Source organism: Phyllostomus hastatus, unplaced genomic scaffold (genome assembly GCF_019186645.2).
Source record: "Phyllostomus hastatus isolate PE091 unplaced genomic scaffold, TTU_PhHast_1.1 phas_contig_254, whole genome shotgun sequence".
In the NCBI taxonomy this organism is placed as follows: Eukaryota; Metazoa; Chordata; class Mammalia; order Chiroptera; family Phyllostomidae; genus Phyllostomus; species Phyllostomus hastatus.
The window spans coordinates 22441454-22469210 of NW_025333810.1; the positions used below are offsets into that span (position 1 = coordinate 22441454).

Consider the following 27757-nt stretch of genomic DNA (forward strand, 5'->3'; position numbering starts at 1 on the left):
TGAAAGTTAAAGAATGCATCTGGAAAATTTTGGACAAGTAGAAAATAAGATAGTTTTTTTCTAAGGGTAACCTACTGAATTTGAGCTTTCTAAAAATGGTCTTTTATCTTTATGTCCTAGAAATGACATTATAAGATTCATTATAAAATATCCCTTACTGCTTCATGCTTGTGAAAGCAAGGTCCTTCTAGGACTTGGGTCTTCACGTTTAACTCCAAGTGGTGTTATTTTTTGTGTCTAGATGTTCCCCATCATTAACGAGTATGGAAATATGTTGGTACAGAACCTGAAGAAGGAAGCAGAGAAAGGCAAACCTGTCAACTTGAAAAAGTGAGTAGGAGCCCAGATGCTGGGATTCTGAGCTTTTCCCTGAGACCTTCCAGCTGCCTTCCACAGAGCCAAAATTCCCACTGCTGAGTTGCTCTGTGACCAAACAGAAGTAGGTGTGTGGTGTTAGAACTACAGCGAGCTACCCAAGAAGGCGTGGCTCACCCAAAAAGGCCAGGTAGCCAGGAGGGAAATGCCTTCTCTTGTGTATGTGAACCAGGATTAATGTGTCTGCTTGATTGTCACCATGGATGTTCTGGAAGACAAAGGTACATGGTTCAGAAAGAAGAAACATGATTATACCAAAGGGTCCAGTGTAGACAGTATGAAATAGTGGCAGGGGAAGATACTGTACATATTGGTGGGCAGTGGGTGGGGCAGGGAAGTTACAAAGTGGAATTTGGAACACCTTAAACCCCTTCATGATTTTGATGAGGACACCAGCAAAATACTAAATATTAAATCTTACCACCACGTCTTTCTTTAGTCTAAAATAGAGAAGGTCCTGTACAGACTATGGGCAGGGTGGCCATATTATTTATTGTCTAAAGTAAGACATTTTTTAAAAAATTAGGCAGGAACAACTGATGTAAACTGGAACTAATCTGGGATAACCGGGGATGTATGTATGCTCACTTACTTATGGGATTTCCCCAAATCAGTTTTGGAGTTATTTTTTATTTTTAAAACAGAAACAATCCTTTTTCAATCTAAAAAGGTATTTAATATAAAAAATTTAACTAGATATAAATTGTTAACTAGATTGAAAAAGGAGTAAAACATGCAGACAAAAATGAATAACTGCCTCTTGAGTTTCTTACACAGTAGGATGGGAAAAAATGGACATTTTCTAAGCATTAGCTTCTTATCAGATGCCAGAGACTGTACTGACTTGTTCCAGTAAAGACATTCCATCTGAAGCACAACTGCAACTGAGATTACTACCTAGTTTACAGTAATTCACAGACATTATCTAAGATTCATCTGCCTTCTAAACCAGGAACATTCTTAGTTCTTGTATTTCACAGAAATGAGTCTGCTCTCAGGCAACCTCAGATGCTGGAGCTGAGGAAAGCAGGTCTTTCTGGGGATTTAGCAGGAGTGTAGAGAAGCAGGGATGACATTCCTGGCAACTCAGACCAGGGTGCTGCTCTTTCGTAATGTGCTGAAGAGGAATCAGCTCTGAGTACAGATACTTCAATGGGGCAAGACCTAGGTCAATGTCACCTTTTGTGCTTCCACAAGGTAGAGCTTATTATCTACCCTTTGTCCTGCTTAAACACAGAACAACTGCTATTGTCCAGACTCAAAACACACTACTGTAGTTTGTCTGATTACGGGTCTCCATCCCGCTGACTAATCTCCCTGTGCTCACAGGTGGGTTCAACTTGCCTTGGTGTCCCCATAACCCCAGCATAGGGCCAGCTGCATCACTGACACCTGATAAATACCTCATGATTGAGTGTGTCAGGAGCATAGATTTTCAGACGATCTAGTTAATGGTTTTGACAGTTGTGTGGCTCTTTACCTGTCTTTCCTGAGTATACGAATTTACATGCCCTGCTTGTCATATGTGTTGAATAAGGCTTAAAGAGTTGCCGATTTTGATTTTTCATGTCTTTGTTTCTCTGTTCAGCATCTTTGGGGCCTACAGCATGGATGTGATTACTAGCACATCATTTGGAGTGAACATCGATTCCCTCAACAACCCACAAGATCCCTTTGTGGAAAAAACCCAGAAGCTCTTAAGATTTAGATTTCTCGATCCATTCATTCTCATCATATGTACGTAGACTATTGTATTTCTTTTTCTTTCTTCCACCTCTCCTGTCCTCTTCTCCCTCTCCGTGTCTCTCTTTCCTCACCTCTTTCTATAAAGGCTTTTGGAGATATAATTTATATATTGTATCATTTATCCATTTAAAGATGTACAGTTCTATCAATTTTATGACCTAGTATCTGTCAACAGATAAATGAATAAAAATACGGCATACACAGATAGATAGGTATGATAGATAGATGATAAATAGAAAGATAGATTGATAGATAGGTAGATAGATAGAACACTATTCAGCCATAAAAAGGAAGGAAATCCTGCCATTTGTGACAACATGGATGGACCTTGAGGGCATTATGCTAGGTGAAGTAAATCAGCAAGAGAAAGAAAAATGCTATAGGCTCTCACTTATACATAGAATCTAAGAAAAGATACTTATACTCATAGAAAAACAAGAAATGATTTGTAATTATCACAGGCAGAGGTTGAGGGTGGGGGAATTAGATGAAGGTGGTCAAAAGGTACAAACTTTCAGTTTTAAGATGAACAAGAATGTAGATTCTTAAAGTTCTCATCACATGGAAAGAAAAACAAATTTTTAACTATGTGAGGTGATTTTTGTTAACTGAACTTAGTATGGTAATTATTCTGCAATATATGTACAACAAACCATTGTGATGTACACCTATATAGTACTACTTGTCATTTACAACTCAATGAAACTAAAAAAAAGTTTTTCATAAATTCAAAGTTATGTGCAGCAGTTGTGGCGTTGGTGGTATAGTGGTGAACATATAGCTGCCTTCCAAAGTTATGTGCAGCCATCACATTAATTATTAGAACATTTCTGTCAACTTAGATATATGATACTTTTTGACTGTAACATCTCAATCTCATCAGCCTAAAGCAATCTGTGATCAACTTTATATCTCTATAGATTTGCTTATGCTGGACACTTCATATAAAGAGAATCACATATGTGGGTTTTTGTATCTGGCTTTTTAAAATTTAACATAATGTTTTCAAGGTTCATCATTGTTGTAGCATGTATCAGTACTTTATATTTTGTTATGGCCAAATAATATTCCATTGTATGAACATTCTGTATTAGATTTATTCATTCATCAGCTGAGGGACATTTGGCTTGTCTCTACCTTTTGGCTATTGTGAATAATGCTGCTATAAACATTCTGAACAAGGTTGGGTTTTTTTTATTACTTACCGGTTTCAATTCTTTGGGGTTTCTTTTGGTTTCAGGTCTTCCACTCTAGGGTGGAATTGCTAAATCCTATATTAATTTGTATTTACCTTCCTAAGGAACTGCTAAACTTTATTCTACAATAGCTACACCATTTTATAGTCCCACCAGTAACATATGAAGACTCCAGTTCCTCCACATCCTCACCAACACTTTGCTAACATTTTTCTATCTTTTTGAATATGACCATTCTAGTGGGTATGACATTGTATCTCATTGTCAGGTTTTGATTTGCATTTCCCTAATGATTAATGATGTTGATCAACTTCATATATGTTTGTTGGCCATCTTCGTATCTTCTTTAGATAAATTCCTATTCAAATCCTTGGCCCCTTTATAGTTAGGTTGTTGAGTTGTAAGAATTCTTTATATATTCTAGGAAAATATTCCTTTTTAGATATATGAGCTGAGAATTTTTCTGCCATTCTGCAGGTGTCTTTTATTTTTCTTGATAGAATCCCTTGAATCACAAATTTTTTATTTTGATGTTCTACAATTTGTGTATTTTTTCTTTTATTGCCTGTGTTTTTGGTATCATGTCTAAGTTTCATTGCCAAATATGTCATAAATAGTTACCCTTATGTCTTCTTCTAAGAGAATAGAGGTTTAACTTTTAGGTTCAGTTCTTTGATCCATTTTTAATTTTATTTTTGTATATGGTATAATGTAAGAGTCCAACTTCATTCTCTTCCATATGGGTATACAGTTGTCCCAGCACCATTTATTAAAAAGCCTATTTTTCCCCATTGACTGGACTTAGAACCTTTCTCAAAATTCAGTTGACCTTAACATAAATAGGTATACATATCTCCAGAGAGGACATACATATGGCCATGGACATATGAAAAGATGCTCAACATCACTAATCATTAGGAAGAAGCTAATTAAAACCACAATGTGATATTACCTCATACCTGTCAGAATGTCTATCATTAATAAATCAGCAAACAACAAGTGCTGGTGAAGATGTGGAGAAAAAGGAACCCTCATACCCTGTTGGTGGGATTGTAAATTAATGCAGCCACTATGGAAAACCGTATGGAGGTTCCTCAAAAAATAAAAAATTGAACTACCATATGACCCATTAATTCTACTTTCAGGTATTTATCCAAAGAAATCCAAAACACTAATTCAAAAAGATATATGCATCTTGTGGTAATTCCCCCAGTTCCGGAATGAATAACTGGATTAGGTACACACTCAGCAGCTGGCAGAATCCCCAAATTTATACCCTTATCTATGGAATACAGACTATTACCATGGAAAATGGCAAGTAGAAGCCACCAGAACTGCCACTACCATTAGAAATAAAACAAACAAAGTACAAGACAGCATTTCTGGAGGGATTGAAGAGATTAGTGCCACCATCATGGACATGAAAGATGCAGGGGTAGTGAATCTCATCACATCCCCATTCAAGTCATCTGTTTGTCCTATGCAAAAGGAAGACATATCTTGAAGAATGACAGTGAATTATTTAAGCTTTACTAGGTGGTAACTCCAATTGCAGCTGCTTGATCAGATACTGTTTCACTGTTTGAATAATTTAACACATTCCCTGGTACTTGGTATGCAGCTATTGGTTTGGTGAATGCTATTTTCTTCATCCCTAGAAAAGGGCCCACCCAAGGTAGTTCACTTTCATCTGGTAAAGCTTTCCTACTGCAAAGAGTTACCAATTTTCCAGGCCTTTGTCATAATTTGATTGCCTTCCCTTCCATAAGCTATCACACTGACTAATAACATTGATGGCATTGGGCCTAGTGAGCAAGAAGCACCACTTACTGGTAAGAGATTTAAGTTCTAGGGGGTGAAAACAAATTTGACTAAAAATTTTTAAAAAGATATATGCATACCTTATGTTCATACAATATTATTTATAATAGCCAAGGTACAAAAGCAACATAAGTGTCTATCAATAGACAAATGAATAAAAAAGTTATGGTACATATATACAATGGAATATTGGTCAGCCATAAAAAATGAAATCTTGACATTTGTGACAACGTGAATGAACTTAGGAGGTATTATGCTAAGTGAAATAAGTCAGACAGAGAAAGACAAACACCATATGATTCAACTTCTATGCAGACTCTAAAAAAAACAAAACAAACAAAATAGAAACAAACTCATAGATACAGAAAACTAGTTGATGGTTGCCAAATGGGAAGGGGTTGGGGGGATGAGTGTAAGTAAAAGAAATTAAGAAGTATAAATTGCCAGTTATAAAAAAAATAGTCATGGGGATGTACAGTATTGTATAGAAAATATAGTCAATAATTTTATAATAAGTATGTATAGTATCAGATGGGTAATAGGCTTATCAGGGTGATCATTCATAAGATATACACTTATTGTGTCTGATCACTATATCAATCACCTAAAACTAATATAATATAGTATCTCAACTGTAATTTAAAAATTAACTTCTTAAAAATTTAGTTGACCTTAGGAACATGAGTTTATTTTGGTCTCTTAAATTATATTCTATTGATCTCCATATCTATCCTTATGCCAGCACAACATTGCCCCAATTGTTAAAACTTTGTGGTAAATTTTTTAATTGGGAATTGTGAGTTCTACAAGTCCATTCTTTTATTCAGATTTAGCTAATTCTGAAAAAAAGAATCCTATGCAATTTATAAAAATTTTAAATTTAGCTTGTCAATTTCTATGAAAAAAACAAGCTAGGAGTCTGATAAAGAATGCATTAAATATGTATATCAACTTGGGGAGTATTGCCATAGTAATAATATGAAGATTTATGATCCAGGAACATGGATGTTTTCCCATTTACTTAGATCTACTTTAATTTATTGCAACAATGTTTTGTAGTTTAATGACTATAAGTTTTTCACTTTTTTGCCTTCTGTGAAGCTTTTCTTTTTTAAGTATATTTTATTGATTATGCTATTATAGTTTTACCAATTTTTCCCTCTTTATCCCCCCTCCACCCTGCACCCTGCAACCCTCTAGCATTTCCCCCCTTAGTTCATGTCCATGGGTTGTATATATAAGTTCTTTGAATTCTCTGTTTCCTATACTATTCTTAACCTCCCCCTGTCTATTTTATGCCTACCAATTATGCCTCTTATTCCCTGTACCTTTCCCCACCATTCTTCCCCTCCCCTTCCCCTCTCAAAACCCTCCATGTGATGCCCATTTCTCTGATTCTGTTCCTGTTCTAGTTGTTTGCTTGGTTTTGGTTTTTGTTTTAATATATACATATTAAATATACATATATTTTGGTTAATATTTATATTATTATACAATGCACTTATCTTATAAACTTTTCAGAAGTTTTTTAATGACAAGAAGAAATAAGACTCATCTATAATTAAACACTCAGATACAATAATTGTTGACATTTGGTTGTCTAGTGTTCTACTGTGTCCATGCATGTGCATCTGACTACTACTTCTTGAACAGTGAGATTAATTAAAGTCTCAGACTCTGGTCTCATTTATTCAAGAACAGTCTAATTCAATAGATAAAATGCAAAGCCATTCAGGAATGTAATCCTGTTCCTTTAGTCACCCAGAAGACGAGGAAGGGGCTGCTGATCTCACTGCTGTAGCGATGGCCCTTATATGTGGACTTGCCCTTGCTCAACCATGGGCTTGGAGCCTGAGCAAAGGTCATGGAGGGAATGGCTCCTTGTTGAGAAGCCTGGTGTCTTTTATTCTTCTGATTGGTAGAGGAAATTATAATTGCTCCAGGTGCATTTGTATTTTCATTGTGCTTTCTTTTTTTCTTATAGTGCTCTTTCCGTTCCTTACCCCAGTTTTTGAAGTATTAAATATTCATCTATTTCCAAAAAGTATTACTGATTTTTTTATAAAAACTGTAAAAAGAATGAAAGAAAGTCGTCTCCAAGATAAACAAAAGGTAAAATCTGGTTGTGGTTACATAAGTTTGTTCACTTTTTGTCAATTTATTGAGCTTTATAAATATGATTTGTGCACTTCTCTTATTTTAAGTGGGTAGAGACTCTTGACTAACAGGAGGAAAGTTATAACATTCTGTAGCAAATGAAGAAGGTGGAGGTTAAGAAAAAAACTTAAAAATTAGTCAGAAAGACATTGTTTAAAATGTAAGAATAAGCACAAAGCTTGGTATATCACTGCATGAATAGTATTGAGATAAAAACCTTACCAGTTCCCTTCAATAAATTGTCACTCTCAGTTATAAAAATAGCTGCTTAAAAATCATAATTCCCCAGGCCTTAAACTGGCACACAATCACATCACTTCCAAGCCTCTTGCTTTACACATTCTGCAATGAAGGTCCCATGTGGCACCTGACAGAGTATACTCATTCTGTTAAGTTTGAGCCTGCTCAGAGACTGAGAGGGCAGGAGTCTTCTCTGGGCCTTGAGGTTACAAGCTGGCCAACCCAGCTTTGCCTTCATGGACCTGGAAGCCAGCACAAGAATGTCTGCAAGTCACAGTGATAGGGTTAGGTACCCCAGGATTGCACTGAACATTGTAGAGAGTTCTGGAATGGTGGGGCATTTGAAACTGATCACAGAAAAAGCACCAATAAACTCTTCAAGTGTTGGGAGGTTAATCTATGTGGCCATTAATGAAGAATTAAGGCTAGAGAAAAAAATTGAAGTCAGAGATGATTTTTTTTTTGTGAGCAAGAGGTGTGACAAGGTGTAACTTTTTGTCCAGGGAGCTGTGTTCAAAAGCGAGAGCAGCCAAAGACCAGGAAGAGTGAGGACCAACAAGCAGTTGGATCTAATGGCTAGATTTCTCTCAGGGAAACATCCTGCTCTCCGAGTTGTAACTGAATGTTTGTGTTCACTGACTCAGTGACTCAGGCAGCACTAATCACACTTCCAGGTTTAAAGGCACCATATTATCAGGAAAGAAATTTAGTGCTGCACTCTTGATTTATTTCTAACATTGAAATTTCTGTTTTGACTTCCAGCACCGAGTGGATTTTCTTCAGCTGATGATTAATTCCCAGAATTCCAAAGAAACAGACTCCCATAAAGGTAAACAAGACATCCTTCAGAGGGCCAGTGATGGGGAGGCTCAGAGGCAGGCATTGGTTCTGAAAATGTGCATGAAGTTTTCCATGCAGATAAGAATTTCAGCCAAATTGAAGAATGACAGATGCTCAGATATAAATGGTAGCCAGAAGCACTTTCTAAAAACATGCGGGCACAACTTTTTTCAAAGCATGAAGGGCACCATAAACAAGAATTTCTTTTACCTTGAAGTCAGTCTATGATCTGTGGATCACTTACATCAGAACCTCCAGGGAGCTTGTCTCCACTGTCTATTCTCTGGCCTCACCCGGCCCCCTTGACTCAGAATCTCTGCCTGGAGATTTGCATTAAGACTTCATCACGTTCGGAGGCACATGGCTCCAGTATGGGCAACCTTAATTTGGAATACTTCATTGAATTTGTGTTTGCTAACTTACTTGTAAAGTTTTTTTTTCCTTAAATTAATAAGTAAATTTTCAGAAGGCTTTGAGATTATGTAAATATTCTGTTCCTCTTCAAACTTCCACCTACTAATTTTATCATCCATTGTTGGATTTTGAAATCACTATTATTATCATGGTTGCAAAACAGTGACTTTCTAATTCCATCATCTCTTCTACATTTATGAATTGATGTTTCATTGTAAGGAAGAACTTTCCATTCTCCTTCATTTATTTGTTTATTTATTTATATCAATATGAACTCATATATTACAAATTTACTCTCTAAAATCATTCTTTTTCTTTTTTCATAGTCAAATTTTCTTAGGTTTGACCACTGTACTCCTATTAAATAGGCTCTGTGTTCTTTTTTCCTATTTAAGTTTTTATTTTTCTAATAGATTTTATTTTTAGGGCAGTTCTAGGTTCACAGCAAAACCAAGTGGAAGGTACCGAGATTTTCAATATACTTCCTCCCCCTGCCTCTACACAGCTTACCAGACTATCAAAATCCCTTGCAGGTGTGGATCATTTGTTACATCAGTGAACCTGTATTAACACATTCCCAAAAACATTGCACTAGGTTTCCCTTTTCTCTGCATCCTCACCAGCACTTCTTTGTTGATTTATTAATGATGGCCACAGGTGTGAGGTGATATCTCATTGTGGTTTTAATTTGCATCTCTCTGATGGCTAGTGATGCTGAGCATCTTTTTATATGTCTATTGGCCATCCGCATATCCTCCTTGGAGAAGTGTTTGTTCAGTTCCTTTGCCCATTTTTTAAATTGGATTGTTTGTCTTCCTGGTGTTGAGTAATCTGAGTTTTTTATTTTGGAGATCAAACCCTTGTCCAATGTTTCATTGGCAAATATGTCCTCCCATACAGTCAGTTTCTCTTTATTTCCCCTGATCAGCCCTAAAATCAGTCATTTCTCAAGGAGCTCTGGTTCATTTTAATAATAAGTAATATTTAGAAGCCAAAATCTGTGATCTGAGAGTGTTCATTCCTATTAGGTACATTTTCGTTTCTGGATCTCCTGGGTGGACAAACCTAAGAACATCAAATATATTTATGCAGGTGTAATAAACTTAAATATTTCTCTATATACCCATAACCAGACAATATATGATTATATTCTCTCTCTCTCAAAAAAATCTGATTTATGGTTTATTTCCATAATATAAATAATGCCACCATGGTTAATTTCAAATTGCCAATACTTTGACAACCATCTCACAAAATGTCTGAATGTTAAACATTTGGTTCTACAGAGCAGGGATGAGATGACTCTAGCACACCACTATAAATACATAGATATCTATGTCTAGAATTTCTTAATTTATTTATTCCTTCCTTTCTCTCTCTCTCTCTCTCTCCCTTCCTCTTTTTCTCTTTCTTTCTTTTATTATCTGTTTATCCATCTATCTATCTACAATGGTCCAAACCAACCTTCTATGGTGAAGGAAATATTATATAGAGCAAAGAGATGGGGCATGTGATAAGAAAGATGACTTTCAGGTCAAAATTGGACAAACATTGCTAATTCCACTCACTAAACCTTACATTTCTATGTTTCATGCTGTCCAATGCCCTTCCATTGGCACATTTTTTCTTCTGCTCTTCTATGTTAATCCCTCTGATTAGGCTAAGATCAATCACCAGTCTTCTATATTTTTTCTATCTCTGTAGTTTATGTATGCATCTAATATCATCTATTTTGAAGATACATGTCTCAGGATTTCTATTACCTGATGTCTATTAAAAGTATAACCTGTGCTTATCAAGCTGGGTTGTGTACACAAGTCACATCTCTCTCCTTAATACTATTTTAATTAGAGTTTACATTCAATATTATTTTGTATTAGTTTCAGATGTATAGTATAGTGTTTATACAGTCAAGTACTTTACAATGTGATTTCCCTGATTTTATAAGTATCCACCTGACACCATACATAGTTATTACAGTATTATTGACTATATTCCTTATGCTGTACTTTATATCTGCATGACTATTTTGTAATTACCAATTTGTACTTTTTAATCCCTTTACCTTTTTCACCCAGTCCCCCTGTCCCTCCCTCTGGCAACTATCTGTCTTTTCTCTATTATCTCGGAATCTGTTTCTATTTTGTTTTTTCATTTATTGTGTTCTTATATTCCACATGTAAGTAAAATCATATGGTATTTGCCTTTCTCTGTCTGACTTATTTCACTTAGCATAATACCCTGTAAGTCCATCCATGTTGTTACCAATGGTCAGATTTCATTATTTTTTATGGCAAGAAATATTCCATTCTGTGTATATATCACCACTGTTTTAATCAATTGTCTATTGATAAGCACTTGGGTTGCTTCCATATCTTGTAAATTACATTGCAATGAACATAGGGGTGCATATAGTCTTTCAAATTGGTGTTTTGGATTTCTTTGGATATATACCCAGAAGTGGAATCATGAAGTTATAAGGCAGCTCTGTTTTTAATTTTTCAAGGGCCCTCCATGCTGCTTTCCAAAGTAGCTGCACCAGTCTGCATTCCCACCAAGAGTGCGCAAGGGTCCCCTTTTCTCCACATCCTTGCCAGCACTTGTTGTTTGTTGATTTATTGATGATGGCCATTCTGACATGTACAGGGTGATATCTTATTGTCGTTTTAATTTGCATTTCTCTGACAATTAGTGACATTGAGCATCTTTTCATATGTCTATTGGTCACCTGTATATCCTCTTTGGAGAAGTGTCTATTCAGGTCTTCTTCCTATTTTTTATTTGTATTGTTTGGAGTGGGGTTTGGTGTTAAGTTGTACAGGTTCTTTATAAATTTTGGGTATTAGCCTGTTATTGAATGTATCATTGGTGAATATCATCTGCCATTCATTAGCTTTTTTCCCCATTTTGTTGGTTTCCTTTGCTGTGCGAAAACTTTTTAGGTTGATGCAGCCTTATTTATTTATTTATTCATTTATTTATTTTTTGTTTCCCTTGCCCAAGGAAATGTGTCAGAAAAATTATTGCTAAGAAAAATATCATATATTTTACTGCCTGTGTTTTCTTCTAGGATTTTTATGATTTCAAGTCTTACCATGAAGTCTTTAATACATTTTGAGTTTATTCTTGTATATGGTGTAAAAAAGTGGTGTAGTTCCTTTTATTTTTGCACGTAACTGTCAAATTTTCCAAATATCATTTATTGAATAGACTGTTTTTATCTCATTGTATGTTCTTGCCTCCTTTGTCATATGTTAATTGACCATATAGGCATGGGTTTATTTTGGACCTCCCTATTTTGTTCCATTGATCTATGTGTCTGTTTTTATGCCAGTACCATGCTATTTTAATTACTATTGTCTTGTAGTATAGTTTGATATTATGTAGTGTGATACCTTCAACTTTGTTCTTTCCTAAGATTGCTGTGACTATTCACAGTCTTTTCTGGTTTCATATAAATTTTTGGATTTTTTGTTCTAGTTCTGCAAATCACTACATCTCTTCACAGTTCATATTGTGATTCAGTAGTTCTAGTATAGGGCTTGAGATTCTATAACCTTTCAGATACTGCCAATGATGTTGGTCCATGGTGAAACTTAGAGTAACCATATTTTATGTGTAGCCCAATATTGTTCTCTTAAGTTTCTGCAAACATGTTTGATGAAAGATCCTTTAATTTTTCCCTGAATAATCCTTAGGATAAAGTCTCTCAAATTTTTTCCAAGTATATTTTATCTAGAATAATTTAAATTTTTCCTGGGGGTAGAATCCTATCCCAAATTACTTATAGCTAAACTGCTTTTAAGATTCTGCAATGGGCATGCTGAAAGAACTGTGCACATTATGCAAAAATGCTATGTCTTGCAATTACACAGCAATGTTGTGGAGAGGATGTAATAAACAGAGGCAGATGGTTAAGAACAGTATAGACCTTGTGAAAAACTAAATTAAGACAGTTTTTGCCTTTTTTCTAGCTCTGTAACATACACATCAGAGTGCAAAACACTCCCAATTTAAGTCAAATTGCTTTTCCAATTTTTCCCATAGGGGTTTGGGAGTTTTATTTGGACTTTTCATCATCTAAACTGTAATGTTGTACATTGACCTTCTTTATAAAATATCTTTTTTCTCCTTTTAGCTCTGTCTGATCTGGAGCTCATCGCCCAATCTATTATCTTTATTTTTGCTGGCTATGAGACCACTAGCACTTCTCTCTCCTTCCTTATGTATTTATTGGCCACTCACCCTGATGTGCAGCAGGAACTACAGAAGGAGATTGATGCCACGTTTCCCAATAAGGTGAGTGGGTGATACCTGGAGAGGGAGGGAGAAAGTAAAACCTTAGCAAGAGTGCCTCCTCACCACTTCCTAGGAGAAATTTTGCAAAAAACATAAACATCAATTCTTTTACCTATGCTATTTAGGAAGGATGTAAAGAAACAAAAACAAAGAAATATAGGTATTGTGTGCTATTCACAGATATATAAGGTCTTTGAAAAAAGTTTTTTTCCTGGCATATTAGTTCTGTTATCACAATAATGCCAAGTGAAAATCTAAAAAACTTCAGTGGCAATTAATAATAAGCATATATTGTTCAAGTGCCTTGGTAGTTATCTCTGTTGATATTGTCTGGACTTGCTTTGGTCTGTTTCTTGACTGATCTAAAATGGCCATAACTAAGCTGGTTGGACTGATTCAGCTCCACACATTCTCCACATCTCCCTTAATCCAGACAAGTAGCATGGGTGTGTTCTTCTCAGGCAATGGCAGAGAGAAAGAGCAGGAAGCCCAATCATATGGGTGCCTTTCGAAACTCTGTTTGCATCACACAGCCACATTCCATTGGTGCAATGCATGCAACGTGACCAACCTCAGCATTATAAAATAAGAGGATAAAATTAGATGACTAAGATCATGGACAAAGGATGAGGTGGATAACTGGCACCATTATTGCCATCTATACCTCTGGGTAAACTTAACAGTCCAGGAGAAGCCTGGTATACAAACAGGAAAGATCATAGGGTAGGAAATAGAAAACATGAGTTTGAGTCCAGACTGTGGTTTTGGAGAGATCTTAAGACCCTTCTGTGTTATAGGTCCTTCAGATATAAGGTAAAAAAATACATTTTAGAGTCCAACTAAATTAAAGATTATCTTTTATCTCAGGGTAAATGTATATTGGGATTGATTTTTATTGCAAGATGTGGTCACTAAGAGACAGAGACTAGCTAAAGCATTATGATCTCCCCCTTTTATATTAGTAATTACAATGGCAATAACAACACTATAGCTATATACTTCTAACTATATATGTCTGTTCTAAATGCCTTACATTTGTAATTAAATTTAATCTTTTTTTAAGATTTTATTTATTTATTTTTAGAGAGGGAAGGGAGGGAGAAAGAGAGAGAGAGAGAAACATCAATGTACAGTTGCTGGGGTTCATGGCCTACAACCCAGGCATGTACCCTGACTGAGAATTGAACCTGCAACACTTTGGTTTGCAGCCCGTGCTCAATAAATTTAATCTTTAAAAATATTAAGTATTAAAAATAGAAACACAGTTACAGAGAACAGACTGGCACCTGTCAGAGGGCAAGGGAGTCTGGTGGCTGAGTGAAAAAGGGAAAACAATTAAGCAAAATATACACATGCACAGACAATAGTGTGTTGATTACCAGAGGGTCAGGAGGGTGGGAGAGGTGGAAGGCATTATAGGGGGGTATGGTGGTGGAAGACGACTGGACTTGGGATGGCCAACACACAATACAATATACAGATGATAATACTATAGAATTGTACACCTGAAACCACATAATTATACTAAGCAACATCACACAGTAAATTCAATTATAAAAATTATGTACTAGGATAAAGTGAGGCATGCCACAGCTACAGATTAGCCAGCAATTCTCAGTGCCTTTACATAGCAAAGGATCATTTCCAACTGACATTATTATGTTCAAACATAGATTGTTAGAGGAGGATGGGAGTGGGAGTCTCTGCTCCACATAGTTCCTAGAAAAATAAGCTTAAAAGGCTCCATGTTCTTAAAGCTTCACTCTCTGGAACACAGGCCTTCATGTTGTTGAAGAATGAAGAACTAGAGTGTTGCTCACTAGATATTCATATGTTTTTTAATATATTTTATTGATTATTCTATTACAGTTGTCCCATTCCCCCTTCCCCTTTTCCCCCTCCACCCCGCACACCCCCTCCCACCCACATTTCCTCCCTTTAGTTCATGTCCATGGGTCATACATATAAGTTCTTTGGCTTCTACATTTCCTATACTATTCTTACCCCTCCCCCTGTCTATTCTCTACCTACCATTTGTGCTACTTATTCTCAATACATTTTCTCCCTCTCTCCCCCTCCCACTTCTTTGTTGCTAACCCTCATGTGATCTCCATTTCTGTGACTCTGTTCTTGTTCTAGTTGTTTGCTTAGTTTGTTTCTGTTTTTGTTTTAGGTGTAGTCATTAATAATTAATTGTCAGTTTGCTGTCATTTTACTCTACATGTTTTTCATCTTCTTTTTCTTAAATAAGTCCCTTTAACATTTCATACAACAAGGGCTTGGTGATGATGAATTCCTTTAATTTGACCTTATCTGAGAAGCACTTTATCTGCCCTTCCATTCTAAATTAAATCTTTGCTGGATAGAGTAATCTTGGATGTAGGTCCTTGCTTTTCATGACTTGGAATACTTCTTTCCAGCCACTTCTTGCCTGTAAAGTCTCTTTTGAGAAATCAGCTGACAGGCTAATGGGAACTCCTTTGTAGGTAACTGCCTCCTTTTTTCTTGCTGCTTCTAGGATTCTCCTTCATTTTAAGCTTAGGTAATGTAATTACGTTGTGCCTTGGTGTGTCCCTCCTTGGGTCCAACGTCTTTGGGACTCTCTGAGCTTCCTGGACTTCCTGGAAGTCTATTTCCTTTGCCAGATTGGAGAAGTTCTCCTTCATTATTTGTTCAAATAAGTTTTCAATTTGTTGCTCTTCCTCTTCTCCCTCTGGAACCCATATAATTCAGATGTTGGAATGTTTAAAGGTGTCCTGGAGGTTCCTAAGCCTCTCCTCATTTTTTTAAAATTCTTGTTTCTTCATTCTTCTCTAGTTGAATATTTCTTTCTTTCTTCTGATCCACATCGTTGATCAGAGTCCCAGTTTCCTTCCCGTCACCATTGGTTCCCTGTACATTTTCCTTTATTTCACATAGCATTGCCTTCATTTTTTCATCTAATTTGCAACCAAATTCAACCAATCTTGTGAGCATCCTGATTACCAGTGCATCTGATAGGTTGCTATCTCTTTGTTGCTCAGTTGTATTTTTCCTGGAGTTTTGATCTGTTCTTTTATTTGGGCCTTTTTTTTTTTGTCTTGGCGTGCTTGCTACATATAAGGGGCTGAGCCTTAGGTGTTCACCAGAGTGGGGCAACCCATGTCTCTGCTTTGTGATGCCATATGTGGTGGACGGGTCCGAGAGGGAACACTGGCACTTGCTCTGCTCTTTGCCAGATTTCAGTCACTTTCCCTGCTACCTACAAGCAAAGTGGGTCCTTCTGGTGCTAATTTCAGGGTGAGTTGGCTTGTGTACATTCTAGGACCCTGTGAGTCTCTCCAACAAACTCCCCTGTGAGGCTGGGAGTTTCTCCCACTGCTGCCTCAACCACCACAGGCATTTTCTTTTCTTTTTTTTTTAAACTCTGTGCAACATGTTTATTTAAACCTGTTTTGTTCAACAAAGTCCCATTTCAGTGTGAATTACTAGTGTTGAAAGAGTTCATTACTGTTCATTCTGACAGAAATGTACTTTTTACAGAAAATGGAAGGTTATATTCATACCAAGTTTCATGCTCACAAAACTGTCTTTTCCCAGTCTGTACTTGTCACTAAACAAATGACTTAACTCCCCTGTACTTTCTTCTTTTTTAACTAATACTATTTTTTATAAAACTTTTTTTATATATTTTAATCATTGTTCAAATACAGCTTTCTCCCTTTTACTCCCAATCCAGCCCACCCACCCACCCAACCCTCCCTTCTTCCCTCCCATTACCACCCTCCCCCAGTTTTTGTCCATGTGTCCTTTAAATTTGTTCCTGTAAACCCTTCCCATTGGTGATTTTGAGGCTTTATTTCCCTGTGCTGAGACCCCAGGTTGCAAGGTCTACCTCACTCCCCAGCTGTTCCTCCCAGTTTATCTGTACAAATGGGGGACCACCTGCTCCACCATCCGCCACCTTGATGGTCTGCCAGCTGCTGCCTTGCCAGCCAGCTGCAGCCTTCCCACCCCATTCCACAATTCACTGCTTCACTGGGTCTGCCAGTTGCTGCCTTTCCTGGCCCCATCCTCCACCACTGCTTTTCCAAGAGTCCTCTCAGCCTGGCTGCCCATCTCTGCCCCTCCTACAGGTCTGGATGGATGTTTCTTCTTTAACTACTTTGTTGTCAGACTGCTGTACAGTTGGATTTTCTGTCAGTTCTGGTTGTTTTTTGTTTTTAAATTCTTGTTGTCCTTCTTTTGGTTGTGCAAGGAGGTACAGTTTATCTACTTATGCCTCCATCTTGGCCAGAAGTCAATATTCATATGTTTTGGCTCTAAACTGACGTATATCACCTCAGCTTACAACCCTAACAATAACCTCTACAAATTTCCTAACTTCAAGTAGGCTGAGAGATGCAGAGACTACATGGATATTGGGCAAGCTGTGAATATCTCTGCCACACAATCTATGATGTGTCAACTCTAATTATCTCCATGTAACATATCAGAAAACTGAGCTACAGAGAGGTGAAGTAACTCATACATGAGTCATGTAGTTAGTGATGAAGAAGCCATTAGCCAAACCTTTAGCCTCTATGATATTGCTTCCTCAATATGACACCAAGTGATACCAAATATTGCCCACACTGTTTTCAGATATCTGACAATAGTGGAATTCTTTGTGGTGGGAAGAGACTGGCCTCTGGGGCTAGAGAGTCTTGTTTGAGATCTTCACAGCTTCCAGTCAACCCTTGAAGCAACAACTAGGAGACTGTTCCAGTAAGGCAGCATGGGGCTGAGTGGGAATTTGTTATAAACAAATTCCACCTGTTTATAACTTTCACTAGAATGAACTATGTGCTCAGTAGCTAGCATCCAGTCCTACCCTTCTTTTGCCATATGTGCTTTAGAAAGAAACTCATTTCTCTCCAAATTATTTATAGTTTCTATATAGTGTAGAGTTTCCCTCCAAATTTTATATATATCATCTAAAAAGTTAACAAGTGGAATTCTTTAATTTTATTTTTATTGTTATTCCATTCTAGTTGTCCTGCCTTTTCCCCCTTTGCTCTCCCCTGCCCCATCCCCACTATTCCCACAATCAATCCCCCCATTGTCCATGCCCATGCAAGTGGAGTGTTTCAACTAAAAAACTGTATGTCAGATAGGGATTTTGCTCTTTTGTACATTCTCTTTCCTTGGTACAGAAGTGGCCTCTCTTTTAAAAGATACAGTGACTTTGGCATATTTTAGTTAAGGATAAGAGTCATCAAAAAAGAGTAAGATTCATAGTCTCTTAGTCACATCTGTAAACATGAGATGGAAAAATCACTACATGGCAATGTAAGGGATTTTGGGTTCTGTTCAGAGAATTGTCCCAAAGTCTCCCATAGAGATAACTACTCCACACATCTCAATGGGCCATTTAGCAGATCAAAGGACATGACAGATATTAAAATGTTTATAAATCCTAAGGCTCTTTACCAAAACAAGGTATTCTTTGGAGCTCCTAACATTCCCATAGAACTACACAGACTGCGTTAAAAGTTGATCCCAAACTTCAATGTATCAAAACCTCTTTCTTTCTTCCTAGGCACCTCCCACTTATGATGCCCTGTTCCAGATGGAGTATCTCGACATGGTGTTGAATGAATCTCTCAGATTATTCCCAATTGCTGGTAGACTTGAGAGGGTCTGTAAGAAGGATGTGGAAATCAATGGGGTGTTCATTCCCAAAGGGACAGTGGTGATGGTGCCAAGCTTTACTCTTCACCGAGACCCAGAGTACTGGTCAGAGCCTGAGGAGTTCCGTCCTGAAAGGTACTGGGACCCTGGGAAAGAGAACCCTCCCTGATACAGGCTGGTTGGGGGATATTCTGATGTCTGTTAGTACAGATGACAAATTTATGGTTGTACAATCATTTATATGTATGTTTTAAATTTTAGACATTTACTTTTATTACAAGAATGATCATTGTTTGTTGTAAAAATTTTACAAACTCAGACTAAAGAAAATTGTATTTGTCCATAGTCCTACTGTCTTAAGATAGGTTTCATTTATAATAATGTGATGTATATAATTATAGACATTTTTCTAGGCATATATAAATTTTTAAAAACTAAAATAGTAATATGTTTTCATTTTGAACTGCTTTATTTAACAGTAAACTATAAATAATGTTCTATTATATATAACCATCATATACAGTATAATATGCACTATATATGGTGTGTATATATACATATATATGACTGTATATATATATGACTGTATGCATATGCCATAAACTACTTAACCATTACCTGATTTTAGAAATACAGGCTTTTTTAGCTTCTTTAAGCTCTTCTGTTTTCTTTAGCTCTCTGAATTTACCACCACTGTTCCCACATTCCATTTTTTAAAAACATTGCCTGCTATTCCTTTAGCATCATTGGGAGAGTACAGGCTGACAACAGTACAGGTTGAAAACCCCTGAGGGTTTAAGCAGCCTCAGGGCAGAGGTGAGCACAGGTCCCTGGAACTGTCTTTGGCTGCAGTCCTGCACCAGCTTCTTCCTACTCTCAATATTTGCTGACTACCAAAGAGAAGTCATCTACTCTATTTATGTCTGAGATACTACCCCTAGGGTGGTCTTTAGCTTGTTCTTCTTGTAATTCAGAGCCAGTTCTGACTTAGGGCAACAGCTTGAACTCTAGAAAGCTGATTTTTCCTATTTGTTATATTGGTAAGCAAAATTGGAATGAACTACTGGGGGCCCTAGCTGGGATCTAGACTTTCATTAGCTTTACTATAAGGTCCCTAATGTCAGGGACCTTGTCTCATTTGCGGCGATATTCTTAGTTCTTGCTTAATGTCTACACATAGTACTTGTAGGAAGAAGTTAGAGATGACCAAATCCTGTTTCCTGGACCAGGAACCTCCATGGTTCCTCCAAGCTCAGCATTTCTACCCCCACCCCACCACCTCCCGCCCTGTACCTTCATCAACATGAAGCCAGAGAGCACTGACTATGCTTCTCTTTGCTCATTCAGTCATCAACAGAGAGTAAGTGCTGACTGTTGCAGGAAGTGGGCAAGGCAGTTACAAACCAAACATTAAAAAATGCCTATTATGGAAAATGTTTGACATTTACACAAATACTTGTGTATTTGACATTTAAAAAGTACTTTTATATGTCACATAGAAACTATGGCATATACTTGTATCCATGGAATGCCTTTAATGCATCTATATGTCCCATCACCTGCCTTACAGTCATCAACCTACATCTGGTGCGCTACCCAATGCCACTTCCACCATCCTCCGGACTCCCATATTATTTTAAGGCATACCATCTATAAATATTCCAGTGTTCTCCAAAATATAAGAATCTTTTAAAAGTACATAACCAACTCTGCACAGTGGCAGTATCATAGCCAAAGAGGTTTATCTGAGACAAGATTCTCGCTAACTGAAAACAGTTCCCAGTACACTGCCATGACGACTTGAAATACAGTTGGCACTGGCAATTTTTGACAGTTTCTACGGAGCCCAAATTAATTAAATGAAACCATAATGCCATGTTCACTCTCCCAAATTCATTTTATTCTTAATGTAATCAAATGTTGAGGAATAAAAAAAGAGAGATTTTCCTTTAAACAGCATTCATATCATCTCTTCATTGAGACTGAAATCTCCTATAGGGTAAGGGGAATGGAAAGGATCTGTAGCTTACAATTCTCACAACAAAATAACCAGAGCAGGATCTCACTGACTAGCCCACACAAGTAGCCTGTGTACTACTGGTTGAGGAGCCTAAGTGAGAACCTCAAACATGTAGCTCTTGTGGTGTTTATGCTTCAATAATTGTTTTCATCTACTGTTGTGGAAACAGGTTCAGTAAGTCGAACAAGGACAGCATAAATCCTTACATATACATGCCCTTCGGAAATGGACCCCGAAACTGCATCGGCATGAGGTTTGCCTTCATGAACATGAAGCTTGCTATCGTCAAAGTTCTTCAGAACTTCTCCTTCAAGCCTTGCAAAGAAACACAGGTCAGACACTTAACACATTACCACTCTGCATAAATAATGCTTGACTAAGAGTTTTTCTTAAACTGAGATACATATATGTATACATACATGTATATATACATATATATGCATGACTGTGCTCATTCATTGTTTAATAATTTGTTCTGTTGGCCAGAGAATCTGTTTGCAGTCATCTGTGACCTTTAAGATCCCATTAGTCTGGAGTGCTAAGTCTGTGATTTTTAAATACCCAACTAAAAAGGCCATCTAGAGTTAATGTAGTTAGTGTGACATGAGGATGCAGAGTCCTTTGAGAAAAGTTTAAATTTGGTTTCATGTCCACTGGAAGGGAGCGGGAGCACTGTGCACAGCCCTGAAGTGCAATGATAATAATGGGTCATGACTTTTGAACGCTGCTCCTCTCCAGAAGTTAGAGAGGCTAAGTTGTGGTAGCGGTTCTCAACCCCTGGCTGAACAATGAAATCAGCAGGGAGCTTTGAAAAATCCTATGCCTGGGCCATCTCAGATTCTAAAATAATTCCTTTTATGTGGCTTTAAAAGCACCTCCTTTGGTTCTCATGTGCAGCTGAGGTTGAAAATCACTCGTTAAAGCATTTCTGCCTGATGTGAGGAACTCGCACACTCCAGGGCCATCTGGCTACTTCAACCCTCCTTCTAGGAACCCTGCTGCAATCACTTTGGGATTGTTTACATCTTAATAAGAGCTCTCTGACATTCTTGCTCTACTCTTCATTCTGTTCTCATCCTTCAAGTCCTAGTTCATTCCCAAAGTCGCTCCAGAAGCCTTCCCCATCAAGTCCAGAGCCTGTTCTTTACTCTGTTCTGTTATCATTACTGCAGGCTGGTATCATCAGTCATACCATCTAACCTAATCCTTTATCATTAAACCACCCAGTTTGGTTGCCTGTATTTTCTTTGTACCTAAGAGTGTCTAACTCTAGCACCTCATTTTATTCCTTTCATAAATTCCCAATGATGTGGGAAATGCTTAAAGAGGTTTGGTTTGGTATTTTGGGGGGGTGGGGGTTGCATTTGATCTGGAGATCTGGATACAAATTTTAAATTATTTAATTTGAAAAATTTCACAAATAACATTTGCAGTGGGATTTTTTATGTGTTTTGGTCTGTGTACAGGGGAAGGATATACATTCCATATGAAATTATAAAATAGAAAGGCTTTACATTAATAGAAAGAACTGGAATCTCTCTTCTGAGGAACATACAGAACAGTTGCCCTTGACTCATGTCAAGCAAGGCCCTATAATCCTAAATAAGGGTTATTTCTAGGACTTGTACATTTATTAATTAGTTCCTTCTCTTAAGTAGACTCTATCAGAAGAGGTGGAGGATGGAGGTGGTTTGCATCTTATTTGTGGCTTTGGGCAGCTGTGTAGCAGTCCTGTTAGTGTGTAAAAACAGGGCCCTCAGCCCTGAGGAGGAGTGGGCCTATGGCACACTTGGGATGAGGCAGACACTCCCTGCAAGCTCCCAGTCATCAATGGCTGGTACTTCTCACCCTTCATGACAAATTTTGTGCATCTTCAGTAAATGAGATCAGAAGATTACATTGTTGGTGGCTCCCCCAACACTGAGGGAGTGACTGAATGAGAATAGAGCTTAAAAATTAGTCTAAACACTATATAAGTCTTCAGAAGTTCACCATTTACACTACACTTGGCAGCCAGGAGATGTTAGAAAACAGGCACAACACTTCACAAAGAGTTTTTCCCCATCATGAAACTGAAAGGTTTCCACAGAGAGAGGTGACTGACTCTTTAGAAGTCAAGGATGATTCAAATAATTAAACTATATAAACATGTACTCGGGATTACCTTGCAAGTTCCAGCATGCACAAAATTTATACTGTCTGGCTTTTCCAAATAGCTTGCCATAATGTCTAAGAATTCAGTTTAAATTTTAAAAATTCATTCTTTTGCTTAAAATTTAAACCAAAACCAAACATAAACGAATATGATTTTTTTCTCTCTGGACAGGCACAAAATAGGTGCTGTATTGATATTTTCTTGAATGAATGTATTGATGAATGTTCTCACTACTGACCAGTGCTGAAACAGCTTACCATATAAATATAATTAATCAAAGATATATTATGCTAAAAGTAATTTTTACATGTTTGTAAAGTATTACTGTCCTCAATGTACCTCGCCTACTTTGCCTCTGTTATTGACAGTGCTTCATTAACTAGTTCTCATATGCTATTTAACGTTTGCAGATCCCTGTGGAAGTAGAATCTCAAGGAATTATTAAACCACAAAAACCCATTCTTCTAATGGCTGAGTTGAGAAATGAGACTATAAGTGGAGCATGACTTTCCCCAAGGACTTACACCTTGTTCTTCAAGACAGCTGTATGCCTGACACCAGAGATCTCAATGTACTGTGTGAATAAAACCCAGAAATGAAAACAGGTTTAACCTACTGCACTTGATGAGTAACTAGGGATTCTGTACATTTATTTAGTTTTTCCAGGGTCTATACAGAGTATTATATATTGTGTAATATAAGGGAGGTGACTAAATAAGAGCCAGATATAGAGGCATTCATTCACCCCAACTTAGTACCACCTCCTCTTCCTTAGCACTAATCAAGAATACAAATTTCTTATAATTTTATCAACAAACTTTAATAAAAACAAGAATTAATTGTAGTAAACAGCAGTAGTGACATTTTTATCATGTTTTATTTTGAATATTCTATATTGTATATTATATAGCAACTCAATAAATACCTCTTTACAAGAGTATTCTCTAATGTTTTCCTGCACAGTATGGCAGGGGGGAATCTATAGAACCAAATCAGTAGGAGCCTGTGACTAACTGTTTTTGATCATCACAATCACTGGTTGGGTGGGATCTTTTTCAGAACTCTGATTTGATATATTAAGATAGATGAGAGTTGATCCACTGTGATTTCCCCATTGTTTAGAAAGTACATTCATAATTTAATTCTACCCTTTTGGGAACACATTTTTTTAACACTCAGTTGAGGCATTTATTATTAGTTTTGATTTAATGTTTCATCTTACCTCACCTGATGATTCTGAAAGACAGGAAACATGTTTTCTTATATTCTTTGTATTTTATCCTCAACTCTCAACTGTCTTAACAAAATAAACATGGAATAGAAGACAGTTGATTAGTCAAGTATTGGGCAGAAAGGCTACAAGTGTTCATTAGTTTCAGAAGTACACAGGGTTCTTCTTTTTCTTTCTCTGCTCTTCTCTCCCCCTTTAGTACCCCTCTCTTCCCTTCCTTTCTTTTCCCTTCTGTTCCCTTCCTTTGTATCTCCTTCCCTTTCTGAATAATTCAGTTCTAAAGCCAATAAGTAGTGCACAGCATTGTGGGTAGACACACATTGTAGGGGCAGAGAAAGGGAGTCACAGTGGCTCCAGCTTGGAGACTAAGTAGGGTGGGAGGGTATCCACATGGAGCAGCAGCCTGGTATGAATGAGAAATGTGTCCATGCACATATGGACACATTGCACCAAGGGTAGCCAGGCAAAAGCAGCTATAGCCTAAAGACTGTGTGGAGAACTCAAGTAGGGTGAGGAGGGCATCCATTAATGGAAATAGATGGAATGAAGATTGGCTACATAAAAGAGAACTGATTAAAGAAGTAAACATACTAAAGATAATGAAAACCAGGTTTCTCACTTTTGGAGAAGGGAGTCACTGATTCTCATCCTTAGAAGGAAAGAAAAACAGAATTAACTGTATGGACTCAGAGATTGAAATTGAATATAAGTTTATGTTTTTCTATAGAGATAGATGATGGCTACATAGATGAATATTAATACATATAGATAGACATAGATATTTATATGTATGTTGTGTATAAAATCACACATTCTCTACTTCTCTCCACTGATAGAGCATTAAAACTTTATAGCAATGAGTGTACTTCATGCCCAGATCTTGGCTTATAAATACCATTTTCCACCTAAAGGGACCCGGGCTACTTAGAAATGGCTGATTTGAGGGCCAATGTTGAGAAAGTACAAGATGAGCCTGGAACATCTTGTGCCAGAAAGCAAGAAAATGCTAAACACTGAGGGGGGCATGTCAAAAGGACAGGAAAGCCAGACTGAGGGGCTTTCACTGACCAAACCAGGGATGATTTGAGCATCAAAATAAATAATGATGGTAAGAAATTATAACACATTGAATAAAGTAGCAAAAGATGAGTACATATAGCCATATATAGACAAATGGATAAATTGCCACTTAGGTGAAGATATTTACACAGTTTCAAATACTGTTGATCTAAATACCCATTAATAACAAAGGGGAAAGTGTAGATTCACAATGGAGAACTCTAACAGACACTCCCTTAATCAAGTAACCAAAGTGAGCATCATCAAGAATAAGATGAACTAATTCTGCATCACCTGACATGACACAATGAAAAAAACTCAGCATCACCTCTGTGATAGATTTTATACTCCTTACCCCATCTCATGGATATAAATATGATTTAGTTATAATCTGTATACTTTCTCAGTGGACTGAAGCTTTCTTTTGTAGACAATCTACTGCCTCTTCTATGGCTAAAGTCCTGTTAAAAAAGATTATCTCTGCCTCTCAAACTCCATAATGATTGAGGAACACATTTGACTGGTTGAGTACTTCAGCAAGTCTTTGTTGTGTGGCTGATCTTACATTTTCATTGTGCTTATCATCCTCAATTCTGAGGTTTAGTAAAATGTAATATGACATTATGAAGGTTCAACTGGAAAAATTTGTAAAGATCCTCCAAGTACCTTGGCCATAAGTATTGCCATTGGTCCTTTTTGTTTTATTTTGTTAGTTTGTTAGTTTGTTTACATTTTATTATTGTTCAAGTACAGTTGTCTGCATATTCCCTTCACCATTCCCCCTACCCCAGCTATCCCCACCTCCCTTCCCTGATTCCACCCCCCCTTATTTTTGTCCATGTGTCCTTTATAGTTGTTCCTGAAACCCTTTTCCCCCTTTCCCTCCATTATCCCCTCCCACCTCCCTTCTGGTTACTGTCAGATTTTTCTTAATTTCAATATTTCTGGTTATATTTGACAACTACTGGGTCAAAGAACAAATAATATAAGAAATCAACAGACTATAGAAAAAAGAACAAAATAAAAAATAATTATAATGATTGACATAAATAAAAGATTATATAGAGACTGGGAAAACTGTAATAGAATAATAACTTTAAAATAATAAAGAAAGCTCTGGCTGGTGTAGCTCAGTGGATTGAGTGTGGGCTGCGAACCAAAGTGTCGCAGGTTCGATTCCCAGTCAGGGTACATGCCTGGGTTGCAGGCCATGACCCCCAGCAACCACACATTGATGTTTCTCTCTCTCTATCTCCCTCCCTTCCCTCTCTAAAAATGGATAAATAAAATCTTTAAAAAAAATAAGAAAGACAGAAAGAAAGAGCTCCTACCCTTTGTGACAGCATGGATGGAACTGGAGAGCATTATACTAAGTGAAATAAGCCAGGTGGTGAAAGACAAATACCATATGATCTCACCTTTTAGTAGAACCTAATCAACAAAATGAACAAGCAAGCCATTGGTCCTTTTAAATCCCCATTTGGGGACTTCTGGCAGAGATGGAGGCATAGATGGACACACTATGCCTCCTCACACAACCAAAACTAAGGACAACAAAAATTTAGAAACAAAAAACAACCAGAACAGACAGAGAAATGAACTGTATGGAAGTCTGACAACCATTCATCCAGACCAGTAAGAGGGGTGGAGTTGGAGGCCAACCAAGAGGGGTTGAGGGGGTCCCATCAGGAAAAAGTGGTGGCTGGCAGACGCAGGCATGCAGGGCACAGGTGGAAAGTGGTGGACCCCAGGCTCACAGGGGCAGATGATGGACTGGTGGCAGACCCCAGGCACAGGAGGCAAAGAGCAGACCCAGTGAGGTGCGAGCAAACAGGCGTGCAATGCAGCTGGCTGTCTGAAGTCACACATTCACACACAGATAAACCAGGCGAAGATGGGCTGTGACACAGACCACGCAATCCAGGGACCCAGCACCGGGAAATAAAGCCTAAAAGTACCAATTGAAAACACCTGTGGGGGTTGAGGTGCCGAGAGGATCTTCCAACCTCACAGGAGAGTTACTTGGGGAGGCCTACAGGGTCCTAGAACATACACAAGCCCACCCACCTGGGAGTCAGCACCAGAAGGGCCCAATTTCTTGTGGGAAGCAGCAGAGGGGACTGAAGTCCTAGAGATAGCAGAGCAAGCACCATTGTTCCCTCCCTGACCTCGCCCTCACATACAGTATCACAACACAGCGACTGGAATGCCCCGCCCTGGTGAACACCTAAGGCTCCACCCCTCACTACGTACCAGATGCAACCAGACCAAAAAAAAATGACTCAAACAGAACAAATCAAAGCCTCACAGCCAATACTTTTAAGCGACCAAGAGATAGCCAACCTATCAGATGCACAGTTCAAAGCACTGGTGATCAGGATGCTCACAGAATTGGTTGATTTTGGTCACAAATTAGATGAACAAATGAAGGCTACACTAAGTGAAATGAAGAAAAATGCACTGGGAACCAATAGTGATGGAAAGAAAACTGGGACTCAAATCAATGGAGTGGACCAGAAGGAAGAAAAAAAACATACAATCAGAAAAGAATG

At 37.6% G+C, this 27757-nt stretch overlaps 1 protein-coding gene and 1 pseudogene across 1 annotated transcript in view; both read left to right on the top strand.

Annotated features, from left to right (window-relative positions):
* Positions 1 to 23764, top strand: part of LOC123818117 (cytochrome P450 3A12-like) — a 36901-nt gene extending 13137 nt beyond the window's left edge. The window contains 8 exon segments of the mRNA XM_045838054.1: positions 242 to 330; positions 1964 to 2112; positions 7123 to 7250; positions 8298 to 8364; positions 12928 to 13088; positions 18649 to 18875; positions 20930 to 21092; positions 23326 to 23764. Of these exon segments, the coding sequence (XP_045694010.1) occupies positions 242 to 330; positions 1964 to 2112; positions 7123 to 7250; positions 8298 to 8364; positions 12928 to 13088; positions 18649 to 18875; positions 20930 to 21092; positions 23326 to 23421 (1080 nt within the window). The 3' untranslated portion in view covers positions 23422 to 23764.
* LOC123818190 lies at positions 20446 to 20605 on the top strand (annotated as a pseudogene).
* Positions 23765 to 27757: the final 3993 nt, after the last annotated feature.